The 20,988-nt window shown below is 60.6% G+C and overlaps 2 protein-coding genes and 1 long non-coding RNA gene across 5 annotated transcripts in view; 2 read left to right on the forward strand and 1 right to left on the reverse strand.

The window, feature by feature from the left end:
- Window positions 1-20,988, forward strand: part of LOC125345518 (guanine nucleotide exchange factor DBS-like) — a 928,411-nt gene that overhangs the window by 105,924 nt on the left and 801,499 nt on the right.
- The window catches only part of Atp11a (ATPase phospholipid transporting 11A), a 103,608-nt gene that overhangs the window by 24,358 nt on the left and 58,262 nt on the right, over window positions 1-20,988 (reverse strand). For all 3 annotated transcript variants that reach the window (XM_048337648.1, XM_048337647.1, XM_048337649.1), the window contains exons 9-20: window positions 18,989-19,053; window positions 18,399-18,480; window positions 17,378-17,528; window positions 16,434-16,631; window positions 12,096-12,269; window positions 10,807-10,979; window positions 9,429-9,500; window positions 8,535-8,608; window positions 6,609-6,712; window positions 4,368-4,549; window positions 2,290-2,541; window positions 1,110-1,284 (exon numbers count right to left, since the gene is read on the reverse strand). In XM_048337648.1, coding sequence (XP_048193605.1) covers window positions 1,110-1,284; window positions 2,290-2,541; window positions 4,368-4,549; window positions 6,609-6,712; window positions 8,535-8,608; window positions 9,429-9,500; window positions 10,807-10,979; window positions 12,096-12,269; window positions 16,434-16,631; window positions 17,378-17,528; window positions 18,399-18,480; window positions 18,989-19,053 — 1,702 coding nt within the window. The remainder of the gene's footprint in view (window positions 1-1,109; window positions 1,285-2,289; window positions 2,542-4,367; window positions 4,550-6,608; window positions 6,713-8,534; window positions 8,609-9,428; window positions 9,501-10,806; window positions 10,980-12,095; window positions 12,270-16,433; window positions 16,632-17,377; window positions 17,529-18,398; window positions 18,481-18,988; window positions 19,054-20,988) is intronic.
- Window positions 188-11,764, forward strand: LOC125345522. Its single transcript, XR_007209748.1, has 3 exons — window positions 188-345; window positions 1,567-1,578; window positions 11,754-11,764. It is a non-coding gene; the product is annotated as an uncharacterized LOC125345522 (long non-coding RNA).

A 20,988-nucleotide genomic window follows, 5' to 3' on the forward strand; every position in this document is an offset into this window, starting at 1 on the left:
AGAGGACAGAGTCCTGTTCATAGTGAGAGCAAAATGAAGCACAGTAGAAGGTACTGAGAGAGCACTGCGAGCCGGACCGGGGAGGCCGGGCAGAGCTGTCCTCGCAGTCCTGCGTGGAAGCAGTCTAGGGTAAACCAGCATCCCATGCTGCGCTACGGTACTGTGACGCGGTCCCGGCTGCTGTGGGACCAAGCCAAAAAGAAGGACGTTTAAGCAGCCCTGCTGTGATTTTAACTTTCAATCTGTCAAGTGTAAAAAACATCAAACTTAGCAACTTCATGCAAAACGAGTCATTTCCCAGTGTTTGGTGAGTTTCTCTAGGTTTTTCCCATCCGTGTGCCCCGCGTGCAACTGTGTGGAGCCCGAGGCCTGGAAGAGGGGCGTGCGGGTCAACTTCTCAGTTCAACACGAGAGGCGGAAGGACAAGCTCCCCACATAAAACCTTCCAGCAGCACTTGAACAAACAAGCTGGCATCTGGAAACGGGTGTGGGTTTCTGCAGAGGAGAACATGGAGGGAGAGGGGAACAGAGCCCCTCGGCCCCTCGCTGTCTCGGCTTCTCTTCTATGAGCGCTCCCGGGGACTCTGACATACTAACGGAGCGTGTGCCCCAGGGGCCTCCGGGGACCGGTTCGCAGCCTGTGCAGCCTCATCCTACCAGGCTACGCGGCTGGAGATTCCTTTCATTCTCAACAATTCAAGGGGAACCCGTGTAGCACGCCTAACACGTGCTGTCAGGAAACCAGATCACCCACTTCATGGCAATGGGGTGAGCCGGCCTATCACGGGGGAACCCTGATGCATTCGACGGCACCTAAGAAACCTCCCAGGTACGTTCCCCACGGGAGCGGGGAGTGGACAGGCCCAGTCTGGAGTCCACCCGCAAGGCCTGCACACGCGTGGACAGGAAGCCCAGCTCGCGGCGAGGCCGAGCCCGGGCTCCAGCGTCCTGAAGGCGGAGGCGGCGCGGGCCGGCGCTCGGCACCCTCTCCCCGCCGGCACCTGGGGGCTCCACGCGGGTGTGCCCCACGGTGGTGACGCTCGCCCCCCGACGGCCTGGGGCTCCCCGCTCCCCATGCACCCCCGCGGCCGCGCGGACGGGACGGCGACCTGGGCCTTCTGCAGCGGCGCCATGCGGCAGCACAGCACGGCGCTGCAGTTGCGGCAGATCTCCAGGAAGAGCTCCCGGTAGTTGCTGGAACTCCCGTCCTCCCGGGGCTTCATGACCAGGGACAGCGTGGCTCCGTCGATGATTAGCCCGTAGTCATGCATGTCCGTGGAAAGCCTGAGGTCACAGAAGCAGGAAGGTCAGCGCGAAGCCCGCACGCTTGAGAACCCCACACCCCGGGGAACCTAGAGGCGCACAAACCCCTGTCGCCAGCAAGCTCCTCGCTCCATTTAGACACCCGGCAGGCACAGCGCGGCCCACGCCGCCGGCCGCGCCGCAGCCACGCTTGAGGACACTCGTACTTAACTCCAGCGACGCCACGCAGCTCCCCACGGATTCGTCCTGGAGCCCCAGGAATCCAGGGCACGCGTGGGAGTATTCCTCTGGCCTCTAGAGAAGCCATCCGTGTGTGTGGTCTTCCTGGGCTCCCATGCCAGCCTCGGTCTGTCTGCATAGCTGACTGACTTCTCAGCCTTCTGTCCAGATGACCTCAGCTACTAGAGCATGGTCAAAATTTCTTTGCTGGCTTAAAAAAAATCTCTAATCCCTAAAAGGAATTCTAGATAGGTTGCAAGGAACTATCTTTCTGCTACTTATGAATAATTTAAGATATGTATGATTAGAAAGCTGATTCGCTTTCCCGACATTAATGAGATCTAAAACCATCCAGATAAGAGCGAGTCTCAGAGGACGCATCAGCACCGTCCAGGGCAGCAGCCGCAAGGTCTGTCTGCCAAGGCCTGCGTGTTCCTGGGAAGAAACGACTCAGGGGCATCCTGCTGTGTCTCAGACAGAAACCTGAATTATTAATACCTCCTGGCCCTCTGGCAGCTTGGAGGCATCTGCAACACAGCCCCGAGTCTTAGGAACCGACGGGAACGAGCCCCACCACGGGATTTCATCAGTGCTGTCTTTCTGCACCCTTCCCCACAGGGGTGGACGATTTCACCAGTGCTGTCTTCCAGCCTCCTTCCTCAAGCAGTGTGAACTGCACACACGCACACACGTGTACGAGGAGATGGGTCCAGCCACCGTGCAGGGGTGAGCCACCTAGCCCCCAGAGGCGCTGCATCAGCACCAGGAGAGGGGGCTCCCCGAGGGTGGTGGGGCTCCGCTGCCTACCCCGAGAAGGTGTCCCTGGTGAGACTCCCGCTGCAGCGCAGCACGGTCTTGCTCAGCTCGAACAGCACGTCGTGCAGGCTCTGCTCCTCGATCCTCTTGGTCGTCAGCTCCAGAAGCTGCGTGCCTCTCCGGAACAGCTTGCAGGCGTAGCAGGTGGCCGCAGCGGTCTCCATCTTGTCCCCCGTGAGCACCCAGACCTTGATGCCTGCCTTCTGCAGTGCCTCGATGGTGTCTGCGGCCTTCTCCTGGAGCCTGTCGGAGCGGTGGACATGGGAACCAGGGCTGAAAAGGGGCTTCAGGAACGTGGGCCGGTGGAGCCACGGGGCTCTCGGGATGACAGCAGCTCGGCACGCGGCGTGAGACAGTGAGCTGCTGCTCACGGTCCCTGTGCGAAGGACGGGAGGGAACCAGAGCCCACGCTCCTGAACGCACACGTCCCAAGTCCCACAGACGCGAGAGGCATCGAGAACAGGGAGGCGGTTGTCCACGACCTCCACTGCGCTTTCCTGTCTAGCTGAGTCTCACCGGTCAAGTCCACTCACACTGAGCTGGTAAGTTCCTTCCAGAATCTAAGTCAACACAAACGTCTTAAGAAGGGGAAAATAAAACCCCATCAGTACAAGAGGTGGCCAGCAGTACCCATGATCTTGTCTTTTGCTATAAACTATCCTAACGTTGTCTACTGAACTGGATGGAGCCCAGTGGGGGTACCGCTAGCTAACACGCGTCACGGGTTTACCACACGTGCAGGCGTGTGAAGCCCAGCGTGCAGGACCTTTCCCTTGCAGAGCCCTGCGTGATCGGGCTTCACCACCATCAGTCACATACACAGGGGGAAGCCCAGGCTGCAGGGGGTCACGGATGCGTGGAGGGCGATCGCTGGCTGGCCTCGGCAGGGGCCGGCCACTCGCTACACTCCAGCCTCACTTTTCAGAAACAGGACAGAACCTCGTCTCTCGAGTGCGGAACGGAAGAGGCAGGGTAAGGAAGGATTCACAGAGACTCTGTAAGAACTTCACAATCACAGATTCTGGAGATGGGGAAAAGCAGCTTGGTCTCTCATGATTTTTTTGTTGTCATTGTTGGCTGTGGGGCTTGAACTCGGGGCCTGAGCTTTGTCACTCAAGTCTAGTGTTCTACCACTTTGAGCCACAGCACCTGTTCCAGTTTTCTGGTGGTTAATTGGTGGTGAGTCTCATGGATTTCCTGCTGGGGCTGGCTTCGAACTGCCATCTTCAGATCTTAGCCCCAGAGTAGCTAGGATCACAGGCATGAGTCACTGGCATCCGGTGGTCTGCATGATTTTTGAAAAGGCCTCTAGGCCTTCAAAGGTTTGCAAAGTTGGGAGCTGGTGGTCATGCCTCCTCATGCCTGTATCTGCTGTCCCTGGCTGCTAACTCGCCATGCACCGTGTCCCAGTTACGGATCCAGACATGACCCACCTCGGCTGCTCCCAGAGCCCCCTGAACGCTGCTCAGACGCTCTTGCCACAGCGGCTGCCGCTTCCTAGCCACTGTTTCCTGCGTAACCGCCTGCTGAGCATCCGCATTCTTCCCAACGAGCAATGGAGGGGGGTCTCTGGGGCACGCCTGCCTGTCTAGCAGCACAAGGCCCCACACTGAAACTTCAGCACTGCCCCCAAAACCAATCAACCAACCAAACAAACAAAAAATAACCTCCAAGACCCTGAGCGGGATCCCTGTCTCCAGTGCCAGGCTGGGTACAAGACGGCCCCGGCCCACTCGCTAAAACCTGAGCCTGGCCGAGGCATGTCTTTGTCCAAAAGCATAGCCAATCCGACCCAAGCCCCACACTACCTACAGCTCCACCCAGCCGGAGGGTCCGAAGGGGCTTGAGAAAGCGCTGGGAAATGGAGGTAAGCTACGGGCCGGGACCTGGCAGGACGGCACCTCACACATGCAGGGAGATGATGACCAAGAGCCTGACGGACGTGCTGTCTGGACCAGTCCCTCCCCTGGCCCGCGTGTGTGGGGAGCGCCCTCCCGCCCGCCCTCCCTCCCTCCCTCCCTCCCTCCCTCCCTCCCTCCCTCCCGGCCCCCACCGCGTGCTGTCTTTACCGGTCTTCGACGGCTGTAGCACCAAGCAGAACAAGATCTTTCTCAATCTGCTCGTAGGCTTCCGCCAGTTTTTTCTCTCGGTCTTGCAGGGCCACCTTGGCGGCCTGCAGCAGCGCGCACACGCCCTGGTACTCCTCCGGAAGCAGCTGCTTGTAGGCCACACACAGGGTCCGCAGCCCCTCCTGGGGGACACAGGGCAGCAGCTCAAGGACTGAGTCCAGCGTCGCCTGCTGAACGCATTCCAGACTCCTCAAAGCCCCTCTAACCAGAGGACGAGCCCAAGGCCCAGCGCCCAGCTGGCCCTCTAACGAGAGTCAGCTACAAATCAATTATTTACCTCTACGTTAGAAATGAATATCAACATGGATTATAAATCTTCTAAACTAAAAAGCTGAAGGTAATAATTTAGGTCAGGCCATGATACAAAACAATTCGCATCTTTATCTTGCCAAAGGCAACATTCAGTTAAACCTTATTTAAGATAACACATTATAAATATATATTTACACACATATCCTGATTATTATGTAAGCTCTGCGTTGTCTTAAACCGACTATGAGGCCTAGGTTGGATCTGAGTTCAGAAGTCTCCTGCCTCAGCCTCTTGAGTGCTGGCAATTTTGGTGGTCTATTTAAATTTGCAATGCTGGGGTAAATGTCATTGGTATTTGTAAAGTAAACACACTGTGTGTGGTGGGGGGGGTGTACGGAGTCATTTTATCTTAATTAGTGCTCACCGAAGGAAGACTAGAAAGACGTTTATGCACATTCATGGGAATAAGAGAAAACTAAACTCAAGAGTTTAAGGCTAACAAGCTCTGTGCTGTGGTCTGATCCTAGGTTGTCCACACGTGGAGAACACACAAGACCAGCCAACAAGGAGAGCTGCGCCAGGCGCCCGAGGCGGAAGGGCCTCCCGGCAGAGCCCGGGCCTCCAGGCAATTTCGAAGCTGCCCTGCTGCCCCGGATCCGACCTCTTCCGCAGCCTGCCTCCCGGCAGTGCGGGAGCTACAATCCTCCAACAGAAGCCTCCTGAATTCCAAGAGAAAGTGGTTTCTAAGATGTTTTCAAAGATTTCCCACTTGATGCTGAACATCTCTCCACAGAGGGACACTTCACACTTCATCTACGTGTGCCCGCTGCTGGGTTAATGGCTCTCAAAAGCCAGGAAAAAACCAGAACGCACAGAAGCAAGGCAGATGGCTCCGTCCCCAGCCAGAAAACCCGCATGACCCGGAAATGATTTCATAAGGACAATAAAGCAGAGCCGTCCCAGAAGGTGGAGCGCGAGGACAGCAGAGGCTTTCAGAAATAAATCAGCGTTTGTTGTAAAGGCAGAGTGGGGGCTCCTCCTGCAGGGGCGGGGGCAGGGGCAGACGTGCTTTCCCTATGCCTCCCGCTCGGCCCTGCTGGAGTCCTGCAGACTGCACGCACCACGCACGCACCGCCGACACAGGCCGCACGGCCACGCACGCACCGCCGACACAGGCCGCACACGCCACGCACGCACCGCCGACACAGGCCGCACACGCCACGCACGCACCGCCGACACAGGCCGCACGCGCCACGCACGCACCGCCGACACAGGCCGCACGCGCCACGCACGCACCGCCGACACAGGCCGCACGCGCCACGCACGCACCGCCGACACAGGCCGCACACGCCACGCACGCACCGCCGACACAGGCCGCACGGACACGCACGCACCGCCGACACAGGCCGCACACGCCACGCACGCACCGCCGACACAGGCCGCACGGCCACGCACGCACCGCCCACACAGGCCGCACACGCCACGCACGCACCGCCGACACAGGCCGCACGGCCACGCCCGGCAGGGAATCTTCAGAACAGCATCGACGTCTACCCATTATCTACTCAGAATACCGACGCAACAATCCTCCACCACGCCGGCCACCGAGCCCAACGGGACTGTGGGAGTCATTTGGAAATGGGAGTGTGACTCAACGCATGAAAGCACCCACGGCACTAGGAGACGTTAATGGGATGAACAGCAACATGATAATCTGAACTGGTAGGGAAAAAGCACCTGAAAAAGAATCAAGACCCGTTTCGCGAGGATCCACACAATACGTGCGGATTAAAAGGAGCTGGTTCAAGGTGGGGAAAGCCGCGTGGGGACGATCCACGGCTGGCGTCACCCGCCGCGTGGGGACAATCCACGGCTGGCGTCACCCGCCGCGTGGGGGGCCGGGCCGGGCCGGGGCGCGGTCACACTCACCACCGCGTTGCGCTCCACTCTGGACCGGATCTGGTCCACCTTGCCCTCTATGACTCTGGGAAATATAGAAGAGTCTGCTCCTTTGCAAAACAGGTAAATTTCTCCTGTAAAATGGAAACAAAAGTTCATTTAACCACAGGGCAGAAATAATGATACTGTTTTTTTTTTTTGGCCAGTCCTGGGCCTTGAACTCAAGGCCTGAGCACTGTCCCTGGCTTCCTTTTGCTCAAAGCCAGCACTCTGCCACCTGAGCCACAGCGCCACCTCTGGCTTTTTCTATATATGCGGTGCTGGGGAATCGAACCCAGGGCTTCACGGATACAACAAGGCAAGCGCTCTAACGCTAGGCCACAGTCCCAGCCCCAATGATACTGTTTTAAAGATTTTATTGGATCCGTTAACACAGTAATAATAGAAAAAAATTAAATCTACAGGCTATTACCAAAACCTCATTTAACTTGTAAAAGAATAATACCAGGAAAAAATTATATCTACAGACTATACCAAAACCTCATGTAATTTGTAAAATTCAGAAGTGTCAGAGAAAGGAATCACAACCAAACGCTGGTTTCTGGGTGCTTGGCCCCCCTCTTCTCTGTGGCACAGACCCCGGGAGCAGGGCAGCAGGGAGGCGGAGGCGGCCCGGGCACGCGGCTGGCCGCAGAGGAGAGCCGCGGTCGCTGAAGCTCTGGGCCAGCGCCCCGGCACGGCACAAGGTCATCCCTCGCCTTCAAGCCACGAGAAGCAGGGTCTCCCCCACATCCCCCACCAACCCCCAACAACTGTGCCGTGCCGACACGCCTCACTCCTCTGTTCCAGCTGAAGGTGGGGGTGACGCAGCAGCTAAGAGGGGGTGCCAGTGCTGACGGGACGGGGTGCCCGCCCTCAGAAGCTGCTCCCCGGGCCCAGGGTGGCCTGCTGGGCACTGGGCTGGGTGTAGTCATGGAAAGGCCACCGTGTTAACACTACACCGGGCACGGGACTGGTTAATATCACCCATAGGAAGTTCCCAGGAAGCCCGGACACCCAGTCCCCGGGCAGGGACAGGCCCCCGATGCCGGGAGACCTTAGCCGCAGGCAGCAGCCACGTCCAGCGGGCACCAGAGGCCGGCAGGTGAGCACCCAGCTGGGTGAAAAGGAAAAACACGCTCCTGGACTGCGGACGGGGCGGAAGACCGCGGCTTGACGGTGTGTTAGGAGCCCGTCTTGCCTTCTCCCTCCTAGGAGGGCGACGTCCTGAGATGCACGAACGCATCTGAAACACCGGCCCGACAAACTCGAGGCTGCCGCCACGGCCCGGGCCAGCCACGGCCAGGAGGAGGCAGCACCAGGAAACCTTCTGTGAGGGCCAGGGCAGAGGCTTGGCCACGAGCTAGGGGAACGCGGAGGAGAGAATGGAGAGCCAGCCCTCGCCGCGGCAACGCGAGGAGGCCGCCGGGCCCGCCCCACGGTGCTCCCGCGGATGGCAGGGACTGGGGCGCTGACACCAGGCAGGCCGACTCAGGGTCTACTCGCGATGACTGCGTGTGGCGCTAACGTCTCTGAAGTGTGCCGTTACTTAGAAAAGCCCCAGGGAATTCAAAGACGGAGCTGGCGGTGTGGCTCAAGCAGCAGAGCACCCGTCCAAGGCCCTGAGCTCAAACCCCAGTCCTGCCAGAAGTTAAGAAAGTTGCGTATTATTTAGATAAACACGCGACAATGTCCCGAGACGCTCGCGAGAGAGCTCCGACGCACGCTGTGTGAGCTAACCCGGGGTGGGCGCCACAGACGCACAAGAGCCATGCGGCACGCCACGCCGCCGCCGCGTAGGCCTACCTGGTACCCAGGCTAAAACGAAAAAGAAAAAAGAAAAATGCCTTCATAGGATTTAGCCATCAGCCCCAAGCCACCACTGTGCGCTACTGCAAAAACAAGACAAACTTCTACCTGCAGCAGATTTTACGATGACGCTCATTCTCCTTCTTACAGAGTCAAAACTCAGAACTTCCAGTAACTCAAATCTGTAAAAGGAAAGTAACAAGTATTATTGTCCTCCAGGTCTCGGGGTGCCCAGCCCTCCCCGCCCCCGCCCACGGGGCACCCCTCCGCCTCTCCTGGGTGGGTGGCTCCTGGAAGGCTCTGGCGCTCCCAGAATGCCCTGCTCAGCCCTCTGCTGGGAGGACCCCCGGCATCTGTGTGGATGTGGAATGCCGGCCCCGGAGCTGCACCGAGGCCGGCTCTGGACACGCCTCGGGCTCGCGGCCCTCATCACCGGGCCCAGCCGGCGACGTGGGGTCCCTGCGGCGGCACAGGCGCTACGGAGGGAGAGACCTCACCACCTTCCGTCCTGCAGGAGACCGGCAGGCCCGCTGCGCAGGGAGGAGCCGGCACCCGCGGAGGCAAAGCGTGACACGATCCCAACCCGCGGGGCTGCCACCGGCCTCAGGGAGAGGCGACGCGACCCCGGACGGGTCCCCCAAATCCAAGTCGGCCATGCAAAGGGACATTGCTCCACCACCCACACGTGGTGGGGACGGGTGCTTACTACCCTCCCCCTCACGGGCAGCCACGGGAGTCTGGGATCTCGGAACACTCTAGAGGCCTTCAGAACCACTGAGTGGACCAAAACTACGTGTGATCACGAAGCTTTGTTCACTGAATCCCAGTTTATGACTCTAAGGAAACCACTTAGGACCAGCCCATGTCCTCATCAGTCCTCTTCCCCTCTGCCACGCAGGTATCTAGAAGGTTCCACCATGGGAGATTTGCACACCCAAGACCTGAGCCCCCTCCATGACAAACCCTGCAGTCGTCACCCACCGGAGCACACAGGGTCCTCACCTCTCCAGGTCGTTGTCTCGGTTCAGTATCTCCATGAAATTATCTTTCAGCCTTAGGTATGTGAAACCAAGCCTGCCACAGAGAAGGGAAACACGGGGCTGAGTCTGAAACACAGACCCCAGCTTGCCACGATTGCCTCTCTCACACCGAGTGAGGGAAAGCTTGCTTTCTGAAGAAACACTTCCAGCAACACAGAGGTTGCATAAATGAAGTCAGGAGGCGGTAATGCTAAAAGGACTTGTCATCTCAGAAAATGCTCCAAGAGGAGCCTCCACCTCCGCCTGTCCTTGCCACACCAGAGGCGAGGTCCGTGCTCTGTGGTGTTTTCAGAGATGGCAGCGGGGCTCCGGGCTGCATCCCTACTTCTGTTACTCTTTCTATACCGATTAGTGGGCTTAAGGAGCAAACGTGACGTCAGGATGAGGAAGCCCTTAGAGGCCGTCTGCCGTGGCTCCAGGGCCCCCAAAGCCCCTGCCCATGGCAACTAGGCCACGCCACCCATCTGCCTCCCCAGCCCTCCCTCTGTGCTTCTGTCATTTAAGGACACGGCTGAAGGCTGTCTCCCCGACCCTGGCCTTTCCAACCTCCAGAACCGTGAGAATTACAGTTACAGAGCTGTAATTCCACCCGTGATTTATCCACCATGTGTACGTATGAAAACTCTGTCTCTCCTCAGACAGCCGTCAGCGGCCGTCAGGACGTGGGGCTCTGGGCAGCTGTTGCCGTGTGGTGTGCAGAACACCGCCTTGCAGCCACGCCCTTCCCTTGCTGGGGGAGCCAGGAGAGACCTGAGGACGTCACTGAGGATGGGGGAGGGAACGGAAGCGGAAGCGGAGCTGAGGAAGAGGCCCTGCGGAGGGCGGGAGCCCGAGGGCAAGGCCAGGCGGCCAGTCCCAACAGGCTCTGTCTGCAGGGGACTGGGGCTTATTGAATCCTGTGTGCGTTGGCCCAGAGCTGGAGCTGACCTGAGAACCTCGTGCGTACACCTAATGAGATCACAGTGACGTCACCCCCTGGGCGGAGCCTGGGCTGCAGCACGGGAGAACGTGGCAGCTCACACCACTGCTGGGGGTGGTGACTACAGAGCTCACCCCACACGCTTTTCTCCCTCGCAGGCGGTTGCCTGGCTTAGTGGGAGGGAAGAGACACCGAGTTGAGTATTCCAAGCCATCTGGAGCCAGAAGGGTCTGAGAACACCCTGACTTTAACTGCGCCATGCGTCCGTTACGTTCAAAGCCCCTTCCCGAGCGATGGCGTAGCCTGACCCGTCTCCCCAAGCAGCCCTCGATAAACAAGGCTCCAAGAGGGCGAGGAGGAGCGCTTTCCAGACGGCGCTGGAGACGGGCCTGCGCTAAGCTCACCGCCCGCGCGGACCCACCTCTGCACGCCTTCAACCAGGGCCACCTCGTCAGGCGAGGACGATATGTACACGCAGGACTTGGCCGAGTCTGGCGACTTCCCAGGGCCATCCCCCAGGTCCACGTGGTCATCCTCTTTCACTTGGACGGTGTGGCAGAGGCAGAGGGCCCGGAAAAACAGCTCTTCCCGCTCCTGTCCAAACACAGGCAAGACAAGTGTACACGAGAGCCCGGGCAGCGGGCACGGCCCCCGGGAGACCGCCGCTGGCCTCGCTCCTCCCTGGGGCTGCATCTGGCTGCTCTGTCCTCCCTATGTGAGATTACAGAAGACAGACGGAGGAAGGGGTTCGAGCCAGCGGGACACTGGCGGGAACGGGGAGGCCCTGGAAATGGCGCACGACTGCGAAGGCTTCACGTCTGGGCGAGTCACACGTGAGAGCCGCGCAGGTCCACCCGCAGCCTGGAGGCTGCCGTGCCCGGTCTGGGCAACGAGCAGCACCGCACGCGGTGCGGGACGAGGGCGCCGTGTGCGGCGAGCGCACTGCAGCCTCCGCTGCGGAGGAGGCAGGCGGGACCGGCACACGGGGTCGCGGCAGGCTGGGCGAAGCCCCCGCCCGGGAGCACAGCTTCCTTCGGGCTGCCTGCTGCACACGGACGCCGGGGTCTGCGGGGCCCAGAACCTGTGCAGCCAGGGCGGCCGAGGAAGGGCTGCCTCCCGGGGCGTGCGGCGGCGGTGACAGCCACAGGACGCGACGTCCTTCCTCCCCTCTGTGAGAAGAGGGCGCCTGTAGCAGCAACGCCACCGGCGCTCCTGTTAGAGACATGCCGTGTCCTGGTCGGGAGCGGGCCACCCGAGGCCTGGGCCCACGGGCCGGCGTTCCCGGTGCACCGTGAGACCAGCCGCGCCGCGCACTGAGTCTACGCGTCCATGCCCAGAGCGGGGGCCACCGTGCTCGGGGCTGTGTAGCTGTGTGCCACGCCCGTGGGAGTGCCCGCGTGGGTCTGTAGATGTGTGGCTGCATACACCGGGGCGTGCACACGCTGCAGTGCTCCCACGTGACTCTGGGGCACCGCCGCCTTTTCTGTCTGCACAGCGTTCCCAGGTCAATTCTAACAAGGGAGTAGCTGCCTCCCTTGGGGACGGAGCCCCGCAGTGACACACCAGCCGTGGGCTCGGGGGGCCCCCCAGGGAGTCCCGCCTTTCTCAGACGCCCCCAAGTGAAAGGGGACGGCGTCCGTGAGCAGGAGCCACCCGCGTTCCCAGGGCGAGCGGCGGTGCACGCGCGCCCACGCCCACGGGGCAGCGTACCTTCCCGCTGACGCCGGGGGAGGAGTCGATCATGTCGATGCCCGCCGCGTCGGGGAGGACCTGCCCGTTGCAGACGACGTGGGGCACGTAGACGTGGCCCTCGATGCAGCACTCCCGGAAGGCCATGTTGTTCTCCGTGAGCGTGCCCGTCTTGTCCGTGAAGATGTACTCCACCTGGGGCGGCACACGCGGGTGTGACGGGGGCCCCTCCTGCCCCTCTGGCCGACACCAGGCCACCCTGGCGGCCCAGACGGGGCACGCGCCCAACGCGGGTGACCGAGGCGAGCGGCACGGGGCCGGGCCTCGGGGAAGGGCCTCCCTCGGGAGCCAGCACCCCGGCTCTGGGAAGACCTCAGGGCGGCCACGGAAAGCACGCGGCTGCCGCCCTCGCCTCTGCAGTCAAGACGCGAGACCGCGCGAGGTTGAGAGGACAGCGGCCAGACGCGAGGGGGCAGAACGGGCTGTGGGGAGAAGCCTCGGCGGGGGTGAGGACACAGCCACCGCTCACACCCCAAGTCACAAGGGGCTCCGGGAAGCGGGGGTGAGGACACAGCCTGGGCTCCGGGAAGCGGGGGTGAGGACACAGCCGCCGGCTCACACCCCAGTCTGGGCTCCGGGAAGCGGGGGTGAGGACACAGCCTGGGCTCCGGGAAGCGGGGGTGAGGACACAGCCGCCGGCTCACACCCCAGTCTGGGCTCCGGGAAGCGGGGGTGAGGACACAGCCGCCGGCTCACACCCCAGTCTGGGCTCCGGGAAGCGGGGGTGAGGACACAGCCTGGGCTCCGGGAAGCGGGGGTGAGGACACAGCCTGGGCTCCGGGAAGCGGGGGTGAGGACACAGCCTGGGCTCCGGGAAGCGGGGGTGAGGACACAGCCTGGGCTCCGGGAAGCGGGGGTGAGGACACAGCCTGGGCTCCGGGAAGCGGGGGTGAGGACACAGCCGCCGGCTCACACCTCAGTCTGGGCTCCGGGAAGCGGGGGTGAGGACACAGCCGCTGGCTCACACCCGAGCCTGGGCTCCAGGAAGCGGGGGTGAGGACACAGCCGCCGGCTCACACCCCAGTCTGGGCTCCGGGAAGCGGGGGTGAGGACACAGCCGCCGGCTCACACCCCAGTCTGGGCTCCGGGAAGCGGGGGTGAGGACACAGCCGCCGGCTCACACCCCGAGCCTGGGCTCCGGGAAGCGGGGGTGAGGACACAGCCGCCGGCTCACACCCCAGTCTGGGCTCCGGGAAGCGGGTTCTGGCCTGCGCGGCGCCCGCCCGAGGTGGACAAGGTGGCAGGAGGGAGAGCTGGGGTTGACTCGAGAATAAAGTACCCGGGGCGGGAAGGGAGCCGCCCACAGCAGCCCCTCCCGCTTGGGCCACCTGGGAGCCTCTTCCTATGAAGCCACAGCACACTCTTATTCTTTCTAGCGTGTGCTTTGTTTCACACCCTAAAGCCATTTTTATTTATCTTTTTTTTTTGCCAGTCCTGGGGCTTGGACTCAGGGCCTGAGCACTGTCCCTGGCTTCTTTTTGCTCAAGGCTAGCACTCTGCCACTTGAGCCACAGCGCCACTTCTGGCTTTTTCTATGTATGTGGTACTGAGGAATCGAACCCAGGGCTTCATGTATACCAGGCAAGCGCTCTACCACTAGGCCCAACTCCTGGACCTAAAGCCATTTTTGAAAGGGTGAAACAGAAAAAATAAAACAAATGCTAAGATGTTTGATTTAGCAACTTGCTCAGCTACAACTAGACAAAGTATATTTCCAGGGATTGTGCCTGTGATAACTAACAACAACAAACACCACACCAGCCTCTTTACACAGGCCATGCACTGGCTCTTCGCGCTCCATGAGGAACTGCCTTCCGCACCCAGCTATTAGGGACGGAAGGACGAGCAGTGGGGTGCATCTGTCCGTTGCTTTTGCCGCACTACTGCAGGTCCTGTGGTTTTGTTCTTCCGTCTCCCAGTGTGCTATGTCAGTTCCTGACTTGCCTGGGGGAGCCATTCTGGCCTCAGGGCAGGCCCCACCTGGTCTCATCTCAGGGCCTGTGGGGCCATTCTGGCCTCAGGGCGGGGTCCCACTAGATTGCAGGGCGTGTGGGGCCATTCTGGCCTCAGGGCGGGTCCTGCCTGGTCTCTCGGCCTGTGGACCCATTCTGGCATTGGGTGAATCTGCCTGGTCTCTGGGCCTGTGGACCCATTCTGGCATTGGGTGAATCCGCCTGCTCTCTCCCTGTGGACCCATTCTGGCATTGGGTGGATCCGCCTGGTGTCTGGGCCTGTGGACCCATTCTGGCATTGGGTGAATCCGCCTGCTCTCTCCCTGTGGACCCATTCTGGCATTGGGTGAATCTGCCTGGTCTCAGGGCCTGTGGACCCATTCTGGCATTGGGTGAATCTGCCTGCTCTCTCGGCCTGTGGACCCATTCTGGCATTGGGTGAATCTGCCTGGTGTCTGGGCCTGTGGACCCATTCTGGCATTGGGTGGATCCGCCTGCTCTCTGGGCCTGTGGACCCATTCTGGCATTGGGTGGATCCGCCTGGTCTCTGGGCCTGTGGACCCATTCTGGCATTGGGTGGATCCGCCTGGTCTCTGGGCCTGTGGACCCATTCTGGCATTGGGTGGATCCGCCTGGTCTCTGGGCCTGTGGACCCATTCTGGCATTGGGTGGATCCGCCTGCTCTCTGGGCCTGTGGACCCATTCTGGCATTGGGTGGATCCGCCTGGTCTCTGGGCCTGTGGACCCATTCTGGCATTGGGTGAATCCGCCTGGTCTCAGTGCACGGTCTTCTTGGGGCTGGGGTCATTTGTCTGTGTCTCATTGTGGGGGTTCAGGCTTTGCTCTTCTTCCTTCCCTCAGTGTTCAATGCAGGGCACGTCCCCCTCTGCCAGGCCTAGCCACGGGCTCCAGAGGCTACAACACAACCCGCGCCCAGAGCCTGGCACTCGGAGGCAGCATGGCATCTGGGGCAGGACAGCTGGAGAGTCTGCTGAGCCTCAATTTCCCCTCTGGAAATGGAAGTAGTGGCACTGACCTCACAGAGCTGAATCACAGGAAAATGTGACCTCTCCGTGGAAGGTGGGCCTTGGTGCCTCACACACAGAACCATCTCACACTCCTGCAGAGAGCAGGCATCATCTGACTAGACGCTGATGGCGTCAGGGGACTGGAGTTGCCCACCTGGCCCGGGACTGCCTTGTGACCTCAGCTGACCACAGCTATAGCCCAGCTCAAGAGGGCAGACAGCTCTCCTGACATGGCAGACTCTGGGCAGGGCAAGAGGATCTTAGCACTGCTCGATGTTCTCCTCAGAGCAGCCTTTCCCAGCGGATTCACAGGAATACACGAGGCTGCAAGGAGAAGAGCCCTCCCCGAGCTCCTCAGCCCTGCCTTGGGCAATGCTGCCAGAAAGCAGCAGCCCACTCAGGCTGTGATGTGCTAGAAGGAAGTACCAAAGGCCAACGCCGCCACCAGCCAGTCCTCATTTCTAGTGATGGGTGCGGTTCAAGCCCAGGACTGTCACTGTTGGGTGATTCTGGGCAGGCGGCAGCCACCAGCCTACTAGGGCTTGATCAAAGGACAATGAGCGGCCACCTAGCAAATAGCCCCTCTGTGGGGACAGGGTGCGACTAGGAGAAGAGGCCGCCTCTCTCTGCTTCTGCTTTCCCCACAGGCAGCGCTGAGGCCAGACAGGCTCTGGTGCTGCGAGAACAGGGCGGGGGAGGGGGGTGGGGAACGGGCAGGGACCACACAGCCCTGCCCCTACCCACAGCGGTTCTGAGGCACTGTCCACCATTTCCTGTTGCCTGCACTGTGTCTGGCCAGGTGGCACCCAGTTTCTCACATCCACAGAACAAGACACCTGAGGTAGAGAGAGACGAGGTTCCCTGATCTCACATGGCTGCCATGTGGGGACTGAACCCAGGCGTTCTGAACTCTGTACCACGGGATGTTATGGAAACTCGTCTGTCCTCTTTAAAGAGAGGACACAGGAGGCCGAGAGGATTAAATATCACCTACAAAAGCAGAGAGCAGGCATGCAAGAAAGGTGATCTCGCTGTCCCCATCCACCTTCCATTCACAACGGTAAGGCCCTGAACCACCAAGAAAATCCTGGCTCTGTTCATGCAATTCATTTGGCATATGTCATAAACTGCCAGTTGTTAGGCAGATGAAGTTCAAAACCAGCCCTTCAGTGGGTTACTAAACGCACGCATGACCGTGGAAAGGGTCCCATCGGAGCTCGGAACGACTTAGTGCGGCAGGAGCCAGAGAACCAGCTCCCAAGATGCACAGGAGGTTGGCATGGAGCTAGCTGAGCACAGAGACGCCAGCAGACACCGACCTGCCCCAGCTCCTCGTTGAGGTCGGAGGTGTTGACCAGGGGCCCCTCGCCCATCTCCTCGTCAAACATGTCTTCGTCCCAGGTGATGAAGTAGGAGCCCAGGAACTTCTGCATCTCAACTGTGACGTACATGGACACGGGAATGATGTAGTTGAAGAGGACCATGAAGGCCAGGAAGTCGGTGAAGGCCCTGAGGAACTGAGAGCAGAGGCTGCGTCAGCGACTGTGGGAAGCACCAAGTACCAAGTACCTCGCCTCACTGCTGTACTGAGTATGGAGACCTTCCTGCAGTGAGAGTATCGAGCACCACGCCTTGCCTCAATGGGGAGTACCGAGACCTTCTAGCGGGGGGAGCACCGAGGCATTCACATGCCCAGTGCAACGTGGGAACACAGCTTCTTCAGAACCGAGCAGGAGTGTTCCGCTGCACTGGCAGGAGAGGTCACTGACACAGCTGCACTGCCCAGGCACGGGCCTGGCTACGCAACATCCCACCTCAGCATTCCCGGCTTCTCTACGTAACTGACAAATTACCAAAGCTACTGAGAAATAACCGAGAAGACACACAAGGTGAAAGGTCTGATCCAAATGACTTTCCCGCAGTCTTCTCCCCAGGCCTGAGGCCGTACCAGTTTCAGGGAGGGAGAGGCAAAGTGATACGTGGAGGAAAGCCCTGGGACACGCCTCTGGGTTTGCGCATGGTCCTGCTCTGAGGACATGCCCCCTTCATATCACAATAATGAACAGCCATCCCTGAGCACCCCGTACACATGGGGTGCCATGCTGGGCTCGTCACCCCGGGACCCAAAGCCAGCAGAATCGCGGCGTCTGCTGACAGCGAAGGGCCCACGTGCGCCCCTGCCACTAGCCCTGGACCGCGCCCACTGGGGTTTCCCAGTGTCATCTCTTGAGATGCTGGCCCGGGAACAGGGTGTGCTCCATACCAGACTCCGCTGTCTCTCTGCCTCGGTTTTCTGGTTGTACCAGGGCTCATCTCGGAACGGCTCGCTCTGCCACACGTACTTGAGGACGGTGTTGACCAGAGCCTTGCTGATCAGGATGCAGAGGTACACGATGAGGAACGCGTTCATCGACCTGGAGCAAGGGGGGGAGGGGGTCAGAGGCTGCGGGCCAGTTGCGGCCTTCCGCCTGCCCTCCCTCTCTCTCCCTCCCCACAGGGGCTAAGTTCCTGCTGTCCCTCCACCCCCACGTTAACACATGAGGAAGAGTCGAGCCCCCCACCAAGGACCAGACGGCGGGAGGGGCTGCAAGGAAGAGTTCCTCCAGCAGGGGAGAAGCAGCAAAGCCACTCTCCGTGGCCGGAACGCCACCACTGGGAAGGGAGCCCGGAGCTTCGACCGGGAAGCACGGACAGGGGAGTCTAAGTTCGGGGATTACTGCCCCTGAGGAAGGAGCGGGAGGGGCTGAGGGAGGAGGGCGGGTAGAGTCGGCGTGGGGAGGGACACGCCGGGTGTTCTGGCGGAGGCTGGCTCCCCACGTCCACTGAGGCGAGGCCAGCGCAGCAGAGGCCCAGGGACGGCACGTCCAGGCCCACGCGCGTGGGGGCCGGCTTCCTAGCTGTCAGGCCTCCCTGCGGCTCTACTCCGGGGGCGTGGGGCCCTCGCAGTGCCCCCTCGAGGCAGGACCCGCTTTACCCAGGCGCGAGGAAGACCAAAGCCCGGGTCACGCCCCCTGCAAGCCCAGCCACCGGCTGGCTTTCCTAACCGTCGCTGTAAAGTCACAGCGGAGCACGCTGGCTCCACCCCAGTCCCCGGGCTCAAAGGAACCCCATTTAGAGATCTGCGGGAGTGTGTGGTGGGGACATCCGCATGGCCAGGGGTTCAAGGCCGAGCTCTGCAGGGGTCCAGAACTTGGAGGAAAGGAAGAGATGGGGGAGGCGGGGAGACAACGTCGACAGCGCTTAGGGTGGCTGAAAGCAGTGACCGGGGAGGGTAGGAGCCTTACTTTTCCACAGCAGAGCGCTTCTGGGACTTGGACTGATAGTTCAAGGCCATCTTGGTCTCCATGCCCGTGTAGATCGCCACCCCTGGAAGCAGAGGGCTGAGCTTGGCGCCTGGACGGCCGCCGTGACCCCCTCGCCGCAGGGAAAGCAGCCGCGCCTCTCATTCCCCGGGCCGCTGAGCTGCCACTAGGCACGGGGCAGGACTCTCACACCAAGGACAGAAGTCTGCTCGAACGTCTCAAGTTCAGGTTTGAATATAATGAGTTTTCCGACAGTGGGGCACATGTGCACTTTCAATTAAAACACAGAGAGCGGCACCCAGAAACGGGCAATACCAGAGAAGGCGGCGGACCTAGAGCACGCTGCTCTGGCTGGGCCATGAGTCTCTGCGTGGACCCAGCTGTGGGTTTCCACGCCACAGCCGCAGGAACTGAGCGAGCGGCCTGGTCTCTGCCGTCAGGGCTTCCTGAAGAGCCAGGCCCTGGGGCCAGGGACCCACGTCCCGGGCACTCGGCAATGCCCCTGGGCTACGCTGCTGGTTGGGGGTTTGCTTGGTGCAACTAACTTTACAAGCTACGACGCGGGTATTTACCGAAGATCTTCTCGGTATTCTTGAGCGTCGCTCCTCTGAGAAGCACGTTCTCTGCGCCCAGCGGCCTGAGAAGACAAGTAGGAGAGCAGCGTGATGGACACGGGCGCGCGCGTCTCAGAGCCGTGGTCAGAGGCCGTGCCTCCCGTGAGAACAGGCGGGAAGCACGCAGGCTCCATCTGGGGTAGCGCGCCCCGCCCTGTCACCGGGGGAGGGGGAAGCAGGACAGGTTCGCTGACCTGGCGTCCCAATGATTCCAGGTCACGTGGTGGGGTCCTTCTGGTGGGCCCCCATGAGCAGTGCCTTGGCACGTCCGAGTCGTCACCCCAGACTCCAGCAGTGGAGACCCTGGGGTGCGGCCAGCAGGCCTCCCCCAACCCGCTAACCTTTGAGGACGCTGCGCTAAGGGACCTCAGGGTGTCCGGTGAAGGCTAAAGGCGGGGTTCCCTTCCCCCCTCAGGTGTCTCCACCGTGCTCTCCCACGGCTCAGGAATCCCGCCTGGCTCGGCGCCGTTAGGGGTAAGGCCAGGAGGCCATGTCAGCCAAGCGGGCGACTGTAAGCCACACCCGGCGGCCTTGGGGGACAAGCCACAGCCAAGGACCTTAAAAACACCTCTAGGAGGCAGCGGTGCCCCCGGCCCTGGGCACCCTGCGCCGCAGAGGCAGGCTCTGGGCTCTGCCAGAAGCCAGGACCTGGGGGCTGGACACAGTGCTTCCAATGGACAAGCCCCCCTATGGCTAACGTCCTCTTGATCTCTCCAGAGGGCGGAGGAAGAGCTGACACGTATTTTCAGTTTGTATTTAGCTTCATTTAAATGTGGACAGCTGAGAGCCGACGGAGTCCTGCGCCCTCAACTCTGCAGTCAGTGCGTCTGCCACGGCGGCTGGGCGGGCCCCCAGCTGGGGCTGGCAGGGCACCCCCTCGGCCTGGCCACCGCGGAGGATGCGGCCCCTCGGGCTGCACAGGGCTGTCCGCTTCTGTTAGCAACGCACTCGCGATCACTCATGTCACAGGCGTTAATGAAAACAAATGGCCCATTTAAAATGGGTCTCTGGGAAGTCTAAAAATAAAAGACTCTACAAAGAATGGCTTCTAGTTTGGACAGATGCAAGAAGACATACACCTGAGTGGACCAAGAAAGTGAGTAACTCAAAATAGCCAAGTTCTTCCAACGTGCACATCGCCACCATTGTGAGCGTCTTTAACGTTTCAGACGCTCAAAGTTGACTGAGTAGCATAAATATCAAAAGGCAAACTCGGGTGGTAACGCAGGACGTGTGGCCCTCCCCCCACGGGAAGGGAGCGTGGCCCCGCGTGGCATCCGTGGCCCCCCACGGGAAGGCAGCGTGGCCCCGCGTGGCATCCGTGGCCCTCCCCCCACGGGAAGGGAGCGTGGCCCCGCGTGGCATCCGTGGCCCTCCCCCACGGGAAGGGAGCGTGGCCCCGCGTGGCATCTGTGGCCCTTGCCCCACGGGAAGGGAGCTCGGTCTCACGTAGAGCCCGCTCGGCAGGGCTGACTCCAGACCTGTCCCAAGGCCCACAGGGATTAACTTATTTACTCAAGTGCAAGGTAAGCCAGGTGCAAGGTGCACTTCTAATCCCAGATTCGGGGGATGTAGTGAGGTAGAGGCAAGAAACGAGCCCCAAACCAATCAGGGGGAAAGTGAGACCCTGTCTCAAAAACAACACCTACACCCAAGGCCCGGGCACAAGGGGCAGAGCGATCGCCCCAGGTGTGAGGCCCTCCATCCAAAACTTGGCAGTGGGAAACAAAACCAACCAGAAGGCCACAAGGTAGTTCTCCCAACAGAGAGCTACAGGTGGTTCTGTCAACAGGAACTTCTGGAATACTACACGCTGAGGGGAACGCCAGCAATGCCTCCAGACATGGCGCGATGGACGGAGCTGACAGCCACCCCCTGCGATGGTGGCGGCAGAACGTGTGGAGGACAAATCGCTTCCTTGGAACAACAGCGCCTGAGCCCCACGGGGACACAATCTC

This window comes from Perognathus longimembris, unplaced genomic scaffold (assembly GCF_023159225.1).
Source record: "Perognathus longimembris pacificus isolate PPM17 unplaced genomic scaffold, ASM2315922v1 HiC_scaffold_5797, whole genome shotgun sequence".
Classification (NCBI taxonomy): Eukaryota; Metazoa; Chordata; class Mammalia; order Rodentia; family Heteromyidae; genus Perognathus; species Perognathus longimembris.